The 19,123-nt window shown below is 41.0% G+C and overlaps 1 protein-coding gene across 1 annotated transcript; it reads right to left on the bottom strand.

Moving 5' to 3' along the window:
- Positions 1 to 569: 569 nt before the first annotated feature.
- atp1b2b (ATPase Na+/K+ transporting subunit beta 2b) lies at positions 570 to 13,777 on the bottom strand. The gene is made up of 8 exons (XM_030781950.1): positions 13,687 to 13,777; positions 8,019 to 8,147; positions 7,606 to 7,710; positions 7,127 to 7,332; positions 3,556 to 3,615; positions 2,615 to 2,641; positions 1,682 to 1,777; positions 570 to 1,335 (listed from the first exon to the last, which is right to left on the bottom strand). The coding sequence occupies exons 1-8, from the start codon at positions 13,775 to 13,777 to the stop codon at positions 1,168 to 1,170; spliced, it is 882 nt and encodes a 293-aa protein (XP_030637810.1). The 3' UTR covers positions 570 to 1,167.
- Positions 13,778 to 19,123: the final 5,346 nt, after the last annotated feature.

Genomic DNA, 19,123 nt, shown 5'->3' with positions numbered 1-19,123 from the left:
CACATACGCATAGAAGAGATGCCACAATACTTGAAAAGAAAAGAAAAGAAAAAGAATATAGCTATTTATACATATGAACAAAAGTTACATGCACACATCTCAGGAGAAATGAGAGGTGAGGCTTTGATACTTTGAGTGACAGGTGACTGACATTGTAAGTAGGAATATTAATAAAGGAATGAGGGATATCAGACAGAGCGTCAGTGAAAGAACAAAAAGAATGTATGAACTGCAAACCAAACATAAATATTAAATGGAGTGAAAACTGGTTCTTAGTCATGGTTTCTAATGCGTTGATGTGTGTGTGTGAGTCTGTATGAGTGAACGTGTGTACATGTGTTTGAATGTGAGAGTGCGTGTGTGTGTGTGTGGTGGTGGTGTTTAGTAAAGGGAGTTGTAACTGATGCTCTTTAAGATGCAGTGCGGGTAACCTTAGCAGTTGAGCAGTATAAACTAAGTTCATTTTCAACAGTTGTTTAGTAGCTTACACATGTGGCACAGGGGGAGTGTATCTCCCCTCCCACTGCACTGGCACACACACACACACACACACACACACACACACACACAGAAGATGAAGCATACGCATGCACCCCCCCCCGCCGCGGAGACACTACGCGTTGGCTGGGTATCATCAGTGCAATATGATTAGAGGAGAAGACGTTAGGGTGCAATGTACACGTGACGCATTTTCACTGTATTGTCTGTACTGTCTAAGAGTGACTTTTCATCACACACATAGTTAATGGAAGGTTCAGAAGGTAGCTGATGGTGCAGTCAAAGCTAAATCCTTTCACCTGTTACAACTGGTGTGTTATACTGCTTTGTGTTTTATACTGGATTGTGTCTTATACCGGTTTGTGTTTTGCACCGGTATCAGTCTCACATTGGTTGATATAGTCATGCTGTTTAACAGACTTCAATTCAATCTTACAGAAAATAGGAAATGTCCCATCGTATACACACAGACACACACACACACACACTCAGCAGCAGAGCTGAAAGGGAGCTGTAAACGTGTTTGTAACGCGTTATGATGTATTTATAGTGTAGAAAAACATGTGGTGGGGTAGAGTGTGCTGGGGCAGCTCTGCTGTGTGCCTCTGTGGGTGCTAGAGGAAAAGAGAGAGGTAAGGGAAGAGCATGTAAAGGACTGTAAACCCCTGTCTAGTTTTTGGAGTTGATGCGTAGTTTGAAGGAGACTCTGCCAGCGAACTTGTCCCTCTCGCTGCCCTCAGGAATGTTGTTAGCTGTGATCTTACACTCCACATTCACCTCTGTGTTGCGGGTGATGTTGAGGAATTTAATGGCCACCAGAGGCTGAGAGTAGTTGACCTGCGACAAAGAGGAACAGTTTTTTTTTTGTTCCATAAACTGTAATCACCTTTGACTATGCCTGGGTTATTTTGTCTAACTGGAAGTCATATGTGTGCTGATGTTAACACAAAAACACAAGAAGTGCACGACAGATTTAGCATTTTTTGTGCTTTGCATTTAAGTGCTCAATAAGTGCTACTTTAAAGATAAAATGCTGTCATGACCATATCTCTTTCATTCTGTTTAGAGTGTGTTGATTTGAGAAATTGAAAGAGATCATTTCAGGCATTTCATTTCAGCTTTAAGATCAATATTTTGTCCACAGACTGGACCTCCAGTGAGGCAGGTTCTTTAGAGAATGTACCTGGGCTTTCTTTCCATAGTAAGGGTAATACATGAGGTTAAAGCTGCCGTCAGGAGGGAAGTACATGAGCTGACCCATCTTCTCACTGTCATCTGCCTAAAACCATCAGAACACAAAGAGTTAATGAGACAGGGGCTTAATTCAGTTATTTCACAGACCTCACAGATTTCACATACCTCACAGTCATCTCACAGACCCCACAGTCATCTCACAGACCTCACAGTCATCTCACAGGCCTCACAGTCGTCTAACAGACCTCACAGTCATCTCACAGACCTCATAGACCTCACAGTCATCTCACAGACCTCACAGTCATCTCACAGACCTCACAGTCATCTCACAGGCCTCACAGTCATCTCACAGGCCTCACAGTCGTCTAACAGACCTCACAGTCATCTCACAGACCTCACAGACCTCACAGTCATCTGACAGACCTCACAGTCATCTCACAGACCTCACAGACCTTACAGTCATATCACAGATCTCACAGTCATCTCACAGTCATCTCAGATCTGAGAGGACCTGAACATCACAGGGCATTAAGAGGCTTCCACCATCCTGTTAAAAATGACTTACTATAAAAACATTTTGGATTTGGACTCCAAACACACTAAATCAATTAGCTCCATCATGTGGCTCTAAGATCTTGGAATATCTCACAGCCGCGTTCTGTTTTTCCAAGTAACAACTGTGGGTGGTGCAGATTTAATCCTACTGGGAAATTTATCAGGCGTACATGTGTGAAAGACCAGGTAATAAATGGTACAGTTCACTGGTGAACTGCTGTTTTTTCTGTTGTTTCTTCCTTTTTTGGATGATCTCTCTAAATTATTTCTTATTCCACTGTTCACTCTATCTATGTGCTAGTTTACTACGTTAAAATGTACTACATAAAAATACATTAAATATGACTATAACTACTCACTCTCTTACCCATTCATCCTTGCCAACTCTGTACCTCTGAGAGTGAACGGAGAGAATGACGAGAGAGAGAGAATGAATGAATGAACACAAAATAAAAAGGAGTGGAACTATACCAGGAGTAGTGGAACAATGGAGAGAATGGAGTGAAAGATAATGAACAGAGGAATCAGGGTGTGAAGATAAAGTAGGAAAAAAAGAAAAAGGACGGTGACCCACTAATGCAAAATGTGTCTTTGAAAAGCAGTGGAAAAATCAAGCCGTGACCCATCAGTCAGACTTAGGTAAAATGTCACTTTTTAACAGTGCGCTGCCTGTCTGACGGAGAAAAACACGCCCCTTTTTAATGAGAGCTGCCACCTCACTGCATTAAAAATTTAATTCCCCATTCTCTTCTGCAATACGTAACGATGCTCAGAGTTTCATCATGCTGTCTGTCACCTCCTGGTTTTCAATTACAGCATTGAGTCTTCATTAAGTGTTGTGCAAGACATAACAAACTGGGCCTGTTAGTCCAGGAATAATTATGTTTTACACTCATAATCCTCCCTCTACCAAACTGATTAGACATCGAAAAATCAGGTTTGTTGTATAATTATTTAACATTAATTTCTAAACATTAAACAGAAATATACTGCATAATGTCATGCACAATCTTTTTAAGTGAAAAAGTTGAACTTTTTTAATGAACAAAAAGGGTTGAATGCAAACATTTGAACAAGGCTTTAATGTAAGTGATGAGTATCAGCTAATTCAGTCAGACTGGCCAGACGAACACGAGTTGTAACGTATATCTGTAATGGATACATATCAGAGAGACAGACTAAGAACAGAGAGAGGGAGAGGGAGAGAGAGAAAGACAGAGAGACAGAGAAAGAGACAGGGAGTGGAAAGAGAGGAGGTAGAGGGGGAATGAAAGAAGGAGACAGGTGGAGGGCGAGAGGAGGTCTTACCTTTCCTGAACATGTGACAAATGGTGCCTGACTATCCTTGCTTGGATACATACCGACTACCTACAAACAGAAAAAGCAAGGGAGGGAATGAAGACAGAGAGAGAAAGGGTGAGAGAGGGAGAGAGAGAGAGAGAGAGAGAGAGAGAGGGGGAGAGAGAGAGAGAGAGAGAGAGAGAGGGAGAGAGAGAGGGAGAGAGAGAGAGAGAGAGAGAGAGAGAGAGAGGGAGAGAGAGAGAGGGGTAGAGAGAGGTAGAGAGAGGGAGAGAGAGAGAGAGGTAGAGAGAGAGAGAGAAAGAGAGAGAGAGTAAAGGAGGAGAATGTAGGGTCAAGGTCAGTGTCTTTAGAAAACAAAACTGACACCTCTGAATAATACAGCAGACGATAAATGAGTGAGGCTTTTTTTCTTCTCCTGTGGTGTTGTCTTCCTGCCCTTTCTTTACCGCAATTAGAACTTCATCCATTTATCAGACACTCTTGTCTAGAGCGATGAATCAGAAGTGCATTCAAACACAGCACCGGAGTATTAGTACACTGTAAAACAAAATCTGTAATATAACAGCTTTCTCCTTTTTATTTTACAGATTTTTTCTGTATTTCAGAAATACATGGAAATGTCAATAAAATTACATAAATAGACTGTGAACTTGCGTATCTAATGTAAAATAACATGATAATTTTGTAACTGTGAATTAACATAACATATCCATATTTTTAAGGGAAAATGTGCATCAAAATATTGTTAAAATACAATTTCACAGGACTGTGAAATTCAGTCCTTTCAGACAGGACTGAGGAGAACTAGTCGTGGTACACTGTAAACCTGAGCGCTCAAATAACTTAATTTTATTAAGTTGTGTAAACTTAAAATGTCCTTATAACTCCTACTGAAAACTTAAAAACTTTGAGTTGTTATAATGTTATCCAATTTTGAATTATGTAAACTAAAAACTTTTGATTAAATTCCTAATAACTTTTGGATTAAGTAAACACCAGATTATTAAATCACTATAACTTAAAAAAAGTTCTGTTTTTCCTCCTGTGTTTGCAGCTGACATCAGCACAGCAGTGCATTATGGGGCGCCTCCACTTACATGCGACCTAGTGAAATTTCTACAGCAATTGAAAAGAGCTTTTGGTCCCACTTTACAATAAGACTGCGCTTATAAAGGATTTATACATGGTTTATAATTAGGCTGTAAACATAGATTATAAATCATTATTCGCCAATTATAAACAAGTTATAACACATTTGTCATACATCAATGCAGGCTCACTATTTGGCAAGATCAAGTTACTGCAGCACTTTTTATTTATATATTCAGTTTTCTCAGATCTTGCTAGTTGCTTAGCTTACTTTATCTTGTCCCTTTATCAGTCAGCATGTTAAACTGTCAGATTCATCAGATATTAACATGCTACTACCATTTAACCACCAATAGAATTATGGTTGGGTGGCAGTGTCCTTTCTCATTAGAAAGGTTAATTTGGCCATATTAACACATGAAATTACCAAGTAATTACCTACTACCATACTAAGGTCTTAGCAATATTGTTTACCTTGACATTTTCAGCATGCTACCTGCCGTCTTCCTCATTATTGTAAGAGGTGTTGATATGACATATGCAATCAGGCTGTTATGCACACTGGATATTAAAGTGGTATACTGTGATGCTTGATGTCGGTTGGTATCTTCTTTAGGACAGCATTCCAGATGCTCACCCATTCTTGGTCCCACTTTCAGATATCTGTGGCCTGCCTAAACCACCCTTGGTATCTGTTGTTCACTGAATTGATTCTCCCACCATCCATCTTGATGTTTCCTGTCATTTAATTTTTAGGACCATTTACTCATGAGTTGGAAACATTAAGACTATTGAAAGAGAGCCTTATTGTAAAGTGTGAAACACATCACCATTTACTAATAAGTTGCTGAGTTTAATTTGCTGGGATGGTAGGAGGGAAGTACATCACTGACGCAGATAATTACATTTACGGTACACAGATAAAATTAAACTATCACAAGAATGAACAACACAACACAAAGACTACATGATGAACAATACACATACACTTCTACTAGACAGACTGGGAAACATAAACCGAATAATAACAAACTTGGGCTAAACAACAGTCCATTGGTGGGAAGCTCAGCCCAGGCCTCCAACATGCATCACATTATACCACTTTAATATCTAGTGTGCACAACAACCTGTTAGCATATGTCATATTGTGATAATAATGAGGACAGCTGCTGAGAGCATGCTGAAAATGTCATGGTAAACAATACCGCAAAAGCCTCAGTGTATGAATCTGGTCATTTGATATGCCATACTTTGATATGCCAAATGAATCTTTTTTACTAGTAAAATATGCCGACGGTGGTTAAATGCTAGTAACTTATTAACAAATATCTGATGAAGCTGACAGGTATAAATGCTGGCTGATAGAGAAGATAAAGTAAGCTAATTAACCAATGAGATCGGAGGCTTAACAGTACAGATAACGTGGGCTTACTATTTGGCAAGCAACAGGTCACTGTTGTCCTTTTTATCTAATGCGTTCTAATGGCTTATTAATGATTTATAAAGTATTCAAAACCTAATTAATAAACTAATTATAAACCATTCATAAACCCTTCATAAGGGTAGTCTAATTGTAAAGTGAGACCGAGTTTTTAAACAATTGTGCACAGAGGACGATCACTACGGTTGTCATTACTTTGCATTTGGTGCAGTGCTTGGTCGACAAGCCAATGGTGCGAAGCTACCATCTGTGCGATAATGACTGAATGCCTCTAAGTCAGAATATCACCTAAATGCAACGATACCATGCCGTGACAGTCTTTGGTTGGTCTCAGATAGCTGGGACTCGCTCTGGAAGGACACCAGTGCGGATGGTTGTCCAGGCCTGAGAGAGCAGGCGAGCGAAAAGAGCACCACCTGCTCCCAACCACGCACTACATGTCTATAGAACTGCAGTGCTAAATTGCTCGCTAAATTGTTTTTAAAGGAGGAAATATCTTTATTTAAACATTAAAAGACACAGAATTTGCGCAATTTCATGTAAAATTAATGCGACAAACCATATTTTAATTATGGAAAATTGCTGTATTTTTATGAGTTGCTTAATTTCTGTTATTTTGCAGTATTTTACCGGCACCTCAGCTGCCGGACAATTTCCGTTTTTCTAAGGTTATTTTTTTACAGTGTACCATGCCTCCATCCTAACTGAGAACTGTGACCTGAAACCCCCCGGGATAATTCAAGTAGACTGGACTCGGGAGCGAAAAAGACCGAGCAGGTTCACTGCTCTGCCACTCACATACATTGCCATTTGTCCTTCTGTCACTTCACAGGATATTTACATACGATCATCCCAACAGCCATCAGAGTGCTGTCAACACATATATGTCTGTGTCTACGTAGATTTTCAACCACTTCGTTATAAAATTGGTTTGTCTTGACAAGCTAATTAAAATCAGTCAGTAAGGATCAATCTTATACATCAAAGTCAAATGTATCTGAGACAATTACATCCCCCCTCTCTCTCTCTCTCTCCTGTCTCTCTTACCCGATTGAATTTGATAATAACGCAAGGCATTCCCTGGTCGTAACCATAGTAACGGTCCTCAAGCCCGGAGCACTGGTCCAGTGTGGAGCGTAGAAACTGACAGGAGCGTTTGGGGTTATTCCACACACTGTCTCCATCCTCCTGGGTGAAGTACTGGTCAGGAGTACAGTTAACGTTCTTCTTCATCTGCTCGGAATCATTGTAGGCTGTAGGAAGAGAAAGAGATTTTTTTTTAAAAAAAAAGACTTAATCAGAAATGAAAACTACGAATCCACTCTATTGATTTCAAAGACATAAAGCATTGTTACAGCTGTCCTCTAAGACTTCTCCATGGTCACTGCCCTATCACTGACTTATTTCACTCTCCAAAACCTTCTCTCCATCTTCCCTTCTCCCACAGTCTCACCACACACACACACACACACACACACACATACACACACACACATACACACACACACATAGCAGTGTATGCTTACAGGACAGGAAGCGGTTCAGGGCCTGGACGTGCATGTCCCAGCTCTCTGTGTCCTCTTTGGTGTAGGCAATTTCCAAAGCCTCTCCCTGAGGCCTGATCATCATCCCTACACACACACACAGACACACACACACACACACACACACACACACACACACACACACAGATATGAGAAGGGGTTAAGACAGCATGAATATGAACACGAGCCCAGGTCAACATACTGCCGTATGAGGCAAAATGTAGATGTTTGCATGAGGTATGTGTTTGTGGGTGTCTGTGTGCCTGTGTGCCTGTGCGCATGTGTGTGTGTGTGTGTGTAGCATGTGTCGGTGTATGTGTGCATGTATGTGTGTGTGTGTGTATTTGTATGTACGGATGTGTGTGTGGATGTGTGTGTGCGTGTGTGTGTTGTACCTGGTGTGGACAGTCTATCCTGCCATGTTGGGCGGTGTTCGTTTAGGGTCTGGAGCATGACATACATGGTGAGACTGAACAGCCCAGCCAGGAAGGTGTAGAACGCCAGGTAAAAGAGCAAGATCAGTCCTACATAAACAAAAACACGCGCGCACACACACACACACACACACACACACAGGCACGCACACACACACACACACACACACACACGTCAGCACACCAGATCCAAAGCCCCACAGGTAATATCACTGTGTCATATTTTTTACCACTTTTTACCACAGTGACCTTATGTGTCATCACAAAATCACACAAAAACAGCAGAGTAGAGACTTTAGAGTTTACATCTGGGTAGAGCTCACACAAATAACTTTTTCATATCACAGAAATTCAGATTGAACACATATTTTAAGGGGGGAAAGAGGGAGAGTGGAATTCGGGTGCCCTTAAATTTGCTCAACTAATCTGCTGTCACAGTCAGTGATTTAATTCGAAAGAAAGAGTTTGTCAGAAATGAGAGGTTTTTCTTTAGGTTCATATTCTGTGAAACTTTGGTTAAGAAAACCTCACTGAACAAGGGAATTTGACAGTCATAAAACACATGCTTAAGTCCCAAATCTGACTATGAAAACACATTATGATAAAAATCATTATTATAAATTGATTACTTTTCAAAAATCATTGGTTGTTATGAGGGAGCTTACCAGTAACTGAGAGAAAATAATAAAATTTTTTTCAGTTTTCAGTTTTCGGTCAGGTTTCGTAGCTCTTCCTTTTTTGTTCTACTAATTATTAGTGACTCACTGCTAAAGGGGTGTGGTTTCTTCTGCTCTGTATGTCTAAAGTATTTTAACTGTACAGATATGAACCATTTTGCAGAGTTAGGGTCTAAGGTCTAAGTTTGATACAGTTTTGGCCCTGTCTCTCTCTCTGTCTCTCTCTCTGTTTCTCTGTCTCTCTCTCTTTCTGTCTCTCTTTTGCTCTCTCTCTCTTTCTCTCTCTATTTGTCTCCCTCTCTCTATGTCTCTCTCTCTCTCTCTCTCTCTCTCTGTTTCCCTCACCCTCGGTCTTTCTGTGTGCAATTAACTAAAAGACACGTAAAGGCAATAATCTTCTTAACTAGAGATACAGAATCCACCCCACTACCTCCCAGTGCAACCCCCAGCCTCGCTCTCTCTCTCACACACACACACATGCAAGCACACACACATACACACACACACACACACACACACGCGTACATGAATACACACACACTCACACACACCCACACACACACCCACGCACGCACATGAATACACACACACACACACTGTCACATGCACACACACTCTGCATTGTGAGTATGGGATTGCTGAATCCTCTGTGCTGTGTAATGAGCATATGAGTAATAAGCTTAGTGGATTGTCATATTTAGATTATCACTGTGAATGACATTATATAGACAGGCTTTACTGAGGATCTGAACTGGAGAATTTAATTACACCTAATTCATAATTTATTATATTATCTCATTGTATTTTAATGAGTTCCTTACCAGATATCATACCACAGATCACAACGTAAGCGAGTATTTACTGATAGTTGGGCCCCCATTAGTGTGCGGGCATCAGTGAGGGAATAACCCGTCTCTCTGAGCAAAGACACATCGTCTCTACTGTGAATAAACACATGGTGTGGCCTGATTCCCATGGTTCATTTCACTGCTGACTCATCACTCAGAGCCTGGGTAAGCCTCATACACCTCAGAAGATCAGCAGTTAATGGATGTTCTAGATTGGCGAAAGAATAGGTGAACAGTTAACAAGAAAACCACCAACAAGACATCAAGTCACGTCAAAGACATAAGCATACAATATGACCACAGAGGACATCACTGCCATAGACCAGAAGACTCAAACTCTGCTCTCACTGGTTGAAAAATGTGCATCATGACAGAATTTCTTAAACTAGTCTTGAAGATATTTTCTAGCTTTCAAGCTTTCAATAGAACATAAAAGGATTTAGATGAAAATTTAGATGCAAACCGAAAAAAAAAAAAATAAAATTCAGAAGCGCTGCTGTTTGTGGTTGATAATAATGGATTTTAATAAATCCGATTTTTTTTATCATACAGTCAAAAATGAGACACACTAAACCAATCCAAAAATCCTACTGGTGCTTCAGAAGGAGAAGAGATATTTTAGAACCACAACTCTTCTTCCTCTGTGCCAGAATTTCTCTGCTAAAAAAATTCTGTAAAATTGAGTAGTTGAAAAAGACTGAGTACCAGGTGTATAAGAGTTTACACCAGAGAAATCTTCAGTTTGGAATTTTTTTTATTTAAATTGGAAACCTGTCAGTGGGAGGGTGAAACCAATTTCTTCGACTAGCCTCTTTATCACCATTCAGTGGACCCAGCCCTGTTCCTTCCTGTCCTGTTACAGCATCTGTCAGAATGTAACTCCTGTTACAGCATCTAGCAGAATGTCACTCCTGTTCCAGCATTTAGCAGAATGTCACTCCTGTTCCAGCATTTAGCAGAATGTCACTCCTGTTCCAGCATTTAGCAGAATGTCACTCCTGTTACAGAATTTAGCAGAATGTCACTCCTGTTACAGCATCTGTCAGAATGTCACTCCTGTTACAGCATCTGTCAGAATGTCACTGCAACGCAGGGCACTAACAGGACAAAACAGAACTAGGATAATCTTAAATGTAATGATGAAAGTTGTTCTGGGACTGTTTATTTCACACCTGTTACTCTATCTATCTATCTATCTATCTATCTATCTATCTATCTATCTATCTATCTATCTATCTATCTATCTATCTATCTGTCTATCTATGTGTTTGTTTGCAGTAATTTTCATTAAATGAGAAACAAAGTAAGTAAAAAAAACCCTGCAAATATATCTCTTTTCTCTTTTGGAAAGAGTCTTCACATGCACAATGCACTATCACAACTTTAGCAGCTGTTATATTTGCTATATATTTCCACTCTGGCTGTTTGTGTGTTATAGTCATACTCAAATACAACTTTTCACCCATGCCTTAATAACACAAGAGTGTGTCATGGCTGTGTGTGTGTGTGTGTGTGTGTGTGTGTGTGTGAAGAGGAAGAGAGCGAGGTGTGTGTGTGTGTGTGAGTCCTCAGGGATGGCCACATGTTGATCAATAATACAGTGACCACAGGAGGCCTCTCCCTCTCCACAGGCTATGGTTACACACTCACTGAGTGAGAGTAACAGAGAAAGTTCCCGTAGGAAAGAGTGTGTGTGTGTGTGTGTGTGTGTGTGTGCATAAGAGAGTGAGAGAGAGAGAGAGAGAGAGAGAGAGAGAGAGAGAGAGGGAAAAAAAAAAGAGTATAGTTGTGTGCATCAATTTTAAAGTGTTACCTCTCTCTCTCTCTCTCTTTCTTTTTCTCTCTCCCGTATGTACTCTTGTGTGGGACAAATTGCATGTGTCAAATCCAGCCAGAATAATGGGTCTAATCAACAGAGCTCTCTCCCTCTGTTCTTTCTCTGACCACTCTCTCCAGATGAAGGTTTGCTTTCCTTTCATCTCTCTTTTAAAAGGAACAGATGAAAAAGAGAACAAAGCTCCTTGCCGAAACATGCATGTTCTGTGTTAAAGAGGGCCATCCTGTGCTTTGACTGATGAGGCCAATGATGGTCTCTCTCTTACATCTCACTCTGCTCCTCTCCAACAAGTTCTCTACTTTAACATTCATCATTCATAACTGTCACATTACCACCATATCAAACACGGCTTTGAGTGCTCCAGGAACTGTTAACAACAAAGGAATAATTTTTTAGACTTCAACTTATGAATTTTTTAGACTTCAGTTCATATTCATTTTCTTTCTTTCTTTTTTCGATATGCTTAAATACAATTAAATGCCAATAAAGTCATACGTAGTGTTCGTGCACTTCAGATATAAACAGGCATCCAGGGATGGCAAATCTGATAGTATATATTTAATGATTGAATTAGTGCTTTTGTAGTGTCAATGCAGCAGTTGCCTCTGGGTAATGTAGTTTTCATATTAACCAGTGTAACCGCCTTGTGTTTGGAGAGTGAGGTTACTTCTGGCCTGACTCTGTGTGGTCCCGTATCATGTTTCTCTGGCCCTTTTCAAAGGTCCTGAATCCCGTTCTGCAGGGACCCATTTGTCCCGGGGCCAAGACTGAGACTGCTGAGTGAGGAGTCCAAGATCACAATTAAGCTTGGGTAATGAGGATGTACTTTTTTAAAGAGACCAAATATACTCTGGGTTTGGAGGCGCTGATAGAAATAGACTAATTAAGGAGTCTTAGAGAGCTAGGCTTAGCCGCTCAGCCAGTCCTTACAGTACCCCTCTGACAGCAAGATCGCTCCCCTGATCCCACACAGGAAGCATTAGAATCAATCATCTCTCATCTACTCCACTTTCATCTCCCACAGTCCATTCCATCTGTGAATGTCTTAAAATGCCTTTAAAAGCCTTTTGAATCGCTAGCATAATTTAGCAATATAATTATGATGCATAGGATCCGTATCCCAGTAGTTTTTTTGCAGTTAAGAGTATTGTAAGAGCTCCAGTATTGTGGCAATAGGAGAGTAAGGAAACACTATTGCTATTTTAGTATGTCGAAGATCTTTCTAAAAATGTGAGGAAACTTTGGGGACAATTGAGACAGAGAGTGGCAAACAGAGGGCTGCCTGAAGTGGGAAAAGGTAGGAACGATCAAAAGGTGCTTCCGACATTAATCCTGTAGAGTTTGGTTTGACGTCTTCGAGTAACAACCCACTGGACCGGGCAGCCTCTGACCGTAGATTAGGATTACATCGCACACTAAGACACGCGCGCACACAAACACACACACACACACACACAGGAGTAAAGCAGACACAAATAGAACACGGTCCACGGCTTTGTCCAGATTAAAACGCCTCAATGTCATTGAAAAACACGCAGAGCTGAATAATTTATAGTGTACTTCAAAAATCCCCCCGCACTCCATCTGCACGTCGCTATTTTGGTTAGTTGCACAGGTTGCACGCAGCAAACAAGTAAACTGTTCACAGTTTGGCCACATAGATGTGGTCCATTTCCTTTTTTTCTTTAAATAATTTGTGTAGTGGAAAAACTGAGCCGACTCGGTCTCAAACATTAATTCAATATAACTGCAGATCTGTCGGCGTTCGCGTCCACGTGCCGCATTCTCTCTGCATTCTAAACTACAGCAGTGCAGTTTCTATCGCGTGGTGGTACAATAGATTTCATTGGCTGGTACAACTGACGATCTGCCGGTACTTCTCTGGAGAGATCTGCAGTCTAATTCTGCGCTAAGTGATCTTACCTCAGAGGCCTGTATGGTAAACGATAGGAACTATCTCCATTATGAAAAACATAATCTCTATGCGCAATGCTGCAACATGTAAGGTGATGTTGCATAGCTTATAAAACTCGTTCTGTTATATGAAATGGACATTTAAAAATACCGTGAAATGAGTAAAAATGCTTTAATATCCCTGTAAATTGCTTTTTCTTTTGAGGACAAATAGGCATTTGTGCTAATTGAACAGATTCTTATTTTGCGGATGGGACAGGGAGGGGCTGAAAAAGAGTTCTGGGGACATTCAATTGTTGCTTTGTTAGAGAAAAAAAAAGCGGACAGAATAACGGATAGACGGACGGTCTTACCCCAGCTGCTGGCTGTCCTGCCCATAAACTCGCGCGTCCTCGGGTTCCACACGAACTCCTTCCATTCATTCTTCTTGTCATCTTTTGCCATTTTTCTGAATCTTTGACGCGAGGAATATGCACTCACAGAGTCAAGGCCTGAGGGCTAACACTCTCTTTGAGAGTAAATAAGTGGAATAAATTATTTAAATGCGAAAGAATTGACGGGGAAAATCTTGCTCAAAGTTTCTCTTTAGAAGTGCATTGAAAACCGAATGCAGCGGCTAAATTGAGTCCTCGGGCGAAATGACAGGCGAATACGCAGTAGCGAAGGCTGACTCTCAGAAATGAAAAGGGACTGAATGAGGTAATATATCTCAGAGGCCTGCCCCGTGCTATCTCATCCCAAAGCGCAGTCACTGAACAGGAGCGTTTTCTCAGTCAAGCTCAGCTTTGCGCCCTCCCTCTGATCTAGTCCGCATTCCGCAGAGTTTAGATGACCGATGCAGAAATGTGCAGATACTGCAGTAAAACGCGACCTGGCTTGCTTACACTTTCTCTCTCTCTCTCTCTCTCTCTCTCTCTCTCGTTCAACTCCTATCACCCCCTCCTCCCAGCAAAAACTAGAGCCCCCCCCCAACGACAAGCCGCTTTTCCTCTTGACCAATAATATCGCCATGCGGCAGTCTGACCCCACCTTTCCGTATGTAACGCTGCCTCTCTGCTACTGTGATCGACATGCTTTGCATCCAGTCAGGGTAGATGCGTAAGTAGAATATCTCTTGTGTCCGCTCGTAAGGTAAAACCCCCTCCCCCAATCGGCCTGAAGTGTAAACCCCTGTCATGCGAAGTCACGAAACACTCCCTCTTAGTTGACCCTGACAACTGATGTCAGCAGAACTGCTTCTGTCTAGAGTAAAGACATCTAGAGTGAGACTGATTGCAGAGTAAACTCTGTACTATATAAGTATAAAAAATGAAACAGTACTTCGTTTATGTTTTGTTTGCGTTTAACCAAATGTCAGACATTGACAGACCTCATTTGAAGTCAGTTATCAGACATATTGTGAGAGGACACAGAATACTACAAGATTAAAAAAAAATGTTACTTTCATTTCACCGAGGAAGAACAGTTCTCCCTCAGTGAAATGAAACATAACTTCACGGGTGAATTTCTCAAAATCCACAAATAATGATATTGATGGGAACCAGCTGAGTTCTTATCAACTCTGTTACTATATCAGAGTAGAATGATAGATCATCAGGTTAGACTAGGGTAAAAGAGGAGAGGTATAGGTTGGCAGGTGAATGTGAAGGGGGGAGATAGAGTGATAAAGGTGGAGTGACAAAGGTGGAGTGATAAAGGTGGAGTGGTTATGGGGGAGGTGTGCAGGCAGAGCGGTAAAGTTATAGAGGTAAATTTAAAGGAGTAAAGCTATAGAGGTGAAGGTGGGAAGGTTAACCTGGAGGATTGAAAGTGGAGGGGATGAAGCTGGAGAGGTAAAGGTGGAATGGTCTACAGTAGTCATAGAGTGGTTTGAAACCTTACAGAAAGGCTGTAAAGTTCAGTTGCAGGGGCGTGCAGCTGCAGCACCAGGCTCTAAAGGGGTCATGCAGAAATCTAAAATAGCAGCTCAGGGGAATACATTCTGAACACAAGGTACCCAGCGTGAGAATGCCAGGATGTGGAGTGGCAGCAGAGTGGTGCAGAGCAGCCGACTGAGCCAGAACTGTACTGTAATGGGAGTAAAATTTTGACTTGAGTCTGAAGCAGAGATGCAAGAATTTGGTTGCTGAGTAGCAGTCGAGTTGTCCTGTGTGTGTCTAATGAGAGTGATGTATAGTTCTGTAGTCCCTACCACACAGTAGGGTGCAAACACATGTTAGTGTGTGTGTTTTGTATGTGCAGCAGACAACACAGAAGTATTTGAACAGCTCCCTCTTCTGGCCCACAGCAGAATGGCAGAGAACATTCCAAAACTAAAACTGTTGGTCTGAGATCAGCTTTGATGATTTCCTGAATCTCTGATTTGATTAGAAATTTTGATTTCCAATAATAGAAGGGCTACAGATTAACACAGCCGATGCTGTAAATATTAAAGAAAGATCAGAGTTAATATTTCCTAATGTTGCACCTACCCACACAGCAACCCAGTCTTAAAGACACTATTAAGTGGTGCTAATATACACAACTGACATTTAGCTGATCATTGCAGTCTGGTGTGTCTTGGGCTGATTCTGAAATAAAGGGAACAGAATCCCCTGAACACTGGATGCAGAAACACTGAATTACGGATTCTCCTCCTCAGTCAGAGCCTTTCCACTGTTGTCTGTAGAATGTATCTGAGCTGGTTTATGACCTAACAGTGAAAAGGACATACTTATGAGTCACACACTCCATGATTCTTTTCTGGTGACACACAGGTGTTTCTGTGGTTGAACACATACTTGAGAGCAAGAACACAAGAAGTCCAGTTCATCTTATAAAATTTATTCCATGACGATATCAATGCAAATATAGCACTACAGTGATTTCCAAGGTACACCGTATCTTACCATATCAATACATTATGGCACTGATAATATGGCCACTGTTTAAGTAGACACGCAAAGCCGACAGCTTCTGTAAACTATTTTCTCAATAATACTTAAGTTAACCCTTCATTGTAATAAATCATAGCTAGATAATTATTTAGAATATCTGAAGTACAAAGTGGGCACAACCTATCAAGGTTAAGGACATCTGTTCAAAACCTCTCTCAACATTTGATGACTGCAATCCCAACATGCATTGCACCTGCCCTCCCTCTTTCTCCTCCTCCTCTACCATGAGGTCCCACTTCCTGTTAAACAGAGACTATGTTCAGATAGCCGCTGAGGGCCGTCGAGTGGTTTTTGCAGAGTTGCTATGATACCCCAGTGTCATGACAACCTCAAGGCAACAACACCACCGTAATCTTTTCAGTAATGACAACAGGGAGGAACTATACATTTTGGTGCTAACTATTCTGTGAAATAAAAAAAGAAGAAGAAAAGAAAAACATCAAAATGATAATATAATAATAATAAAAAATAAAAAAGATAACAATAATAATAACAACCACAATAACAACTGAATAACATTCAAGTGTCATATTACAAGTACAGAAGGATCCACTTTGTCCAGACTTAGTACAACTCCATCCCATCAGGCCTTGGGAGTGAAGAGTCCAACAGAAAAACATCCACAGGAAGAATGAGGATAAGTGTGGATGTCGGTGCAGAAGTGTAAACCCACAGATAAAAACCGTAGTACCTCAACATAGCAGCAAAATGTGATTCCAAAATATAATCCAAATTGTGATCAAATTCTGGTCATTAGCTGACCAGCACATAAATAGAGAGATATGCTAACCAAAAAGAAAAAAAGAAAGAAGAGGACATACAATGTGAGGAGAGTGGGACGTCTTAAAGGGAGATGTGCGTTAATTTAGCAGGAGGCCAGTCTACACTGTGTGTGTATGTGTGTCGTTTCGTTGGGAGGACGGGCTGAGCATTGGTCAGGCCGTTGGGTACAGTGTAGACTTGTTGCCACAGATAGGACTACTAAATTTCTTTATAAAACAAATCAACACCTTGTATCTTTATACATTATATGCTACAGAATATTTATTGATTACAAGTATGAAAGTGGAAATAATTGCTACATAATCCATACAGTTGTACATTTTTACAGGTTTTTATATTGACACTTGTCAATGTGTGTGTGTGCGTGTGTATGTTTTTCTTACATCTTAAGAGCATGTTGTGTTATTATTTGTTTTTTTTTATTATTATTTATTTGAATGGATTGTTCCAGCATTCATTTGAGGTGTTTCGCTGCCTGGTAAACAGTAGCAGTGTCGCAATCCCAGGGAGGGTCAGTACCTCAGCCTTGATAATATGCAGTGAATTTTTAAAAAATTTTTGAAAACATAATGCAGAATGTTATAATCTCCCTTCCCTGTCTGTGAGTGTGATGACATGTGGAAAAGAGAGTGCGCGTGCACGCGGCAACCGTCTCACCCTTAAGCGTTTCTAAGAGACCAACCTCTGCTGGATCAACACCATGTCTCTCTGCTGCTGAGGATGTGTGACGGTGTAGCAGGAAAATGCACAGAGATTCGAAAATCATGGCACGACGCCGTCGAAGCATATAGGTCCAACCAAACCAGCAGGTTACAGTGTGATCTGGCTGTGTGGTGTGTATTAGTGCAGTGCCCCCTTCACGTTGGGGCAAGCCCTCTGACTGGACAAGCGGTGTTGTTAATTTCATCGGGTTTGATGAGAGATGAGGGCGATGAGGGCGATGAGGGCTCTGTTAGGGATATTATTGGTTGTTGTTGTCATCGATGTGTTTGAGTCTAACCCTCGCTGAGAGAGTGGACTCGTGCATTGACAGGAGCATATTGCTACAGAAGTCCATTGAGTCTTTGTTGGATACACAGCTCTGCCAGGCAGTGCATCCTTTCGTGGCTAAACCGCCGAGCCAAACAAGCCCACACACAGGCCATAGGAAACAAAACAGCAGAAAACCCATCAAATATTTATTAACAAACTCCAAAGGTACCCTACAAACCTCTGTGTTTTTACTCTTCATTTTTACAGTGTGTGTGTTTGTGTTTGTTTATGTGTGTTGTGTGCGCGCGTGCATGTGTGTGTGTCTTGTATTACACGTGTGCTTGTCAAACAGGGATCTGTCTGATGAAACCTCTGATTAGCATGTGTGTGCCAGCAGACATACACACACACACTCACTCACTCACACACACACACACTCACAAATGCACGTATTTCTGGTTTCTGAGTAAGAGCCCATGGAATGGTGTTGAGCCCTTAACCACACAAACAGAGTTCACTGAGACATGAGGAGACATAAATAAAAAAAAAAAAAGAAAGAAAAGAAATAGAAAAGAGTCAAGTCTCAGTGTAATATGTTTGTGGAGTGTCTGTATACATACAGTAGTTTAGCAGACTGATGGCTAAAAACACACCACCCCAAGTCAAACAGGTCTCAAAGATGAGTAAAATTGCTATCCTCTGTTTTTTTTTTTTCATCTGGGGTTTCTTTAACCCCTCAGTTTTTTTTCCATTCTCCTCTAGTTACTGCAGAAAAAAAGAGTCATTTCTCTTTTCCTCTGCTTAGTGTCTCCACATGACAGCATGTGTAGAGAATAGATCTCCTTGGGAAGTTTACAAAAGGTTCAGTGCGTTTCTGTCATGTTGTAAACTCATCTCTACCCCTCTGCCTCATTCTGTCCTTATCCAAGGTGGTAATGCAGTAGTACAGTTTGTCTCTTCATTGTGTGTGCGTATGTGCATGTGTGTGTGTGCATGTGTGTGTATGTGAGTGTATTCTCAGTGAACTCTAGCATTTACAACATGACCTCAGCTCCTCAGTCATGTTACAAACTTTTTTCCTCTTTTTTCTCTCACTCTT

The sequence above is a fragment of the Chanos chanos genome, chromosome 8 (assembly GCF_902362185.1).
Source record: "Chanos chanos chromosome 8, fChaCha1.1, whole genome shotgun sequence".
NCBI classification, from domain to species: Eukaryota; Metazoa; Chordata; class Actinopteri; order Gonorynchiformes; family Chanidae; genus Chanos; species Chanos chanos.
Note: the sequence above shows the minus strand (reverse complement) of the source record. Positions and strands in the feature narration are given on the sequence as shown.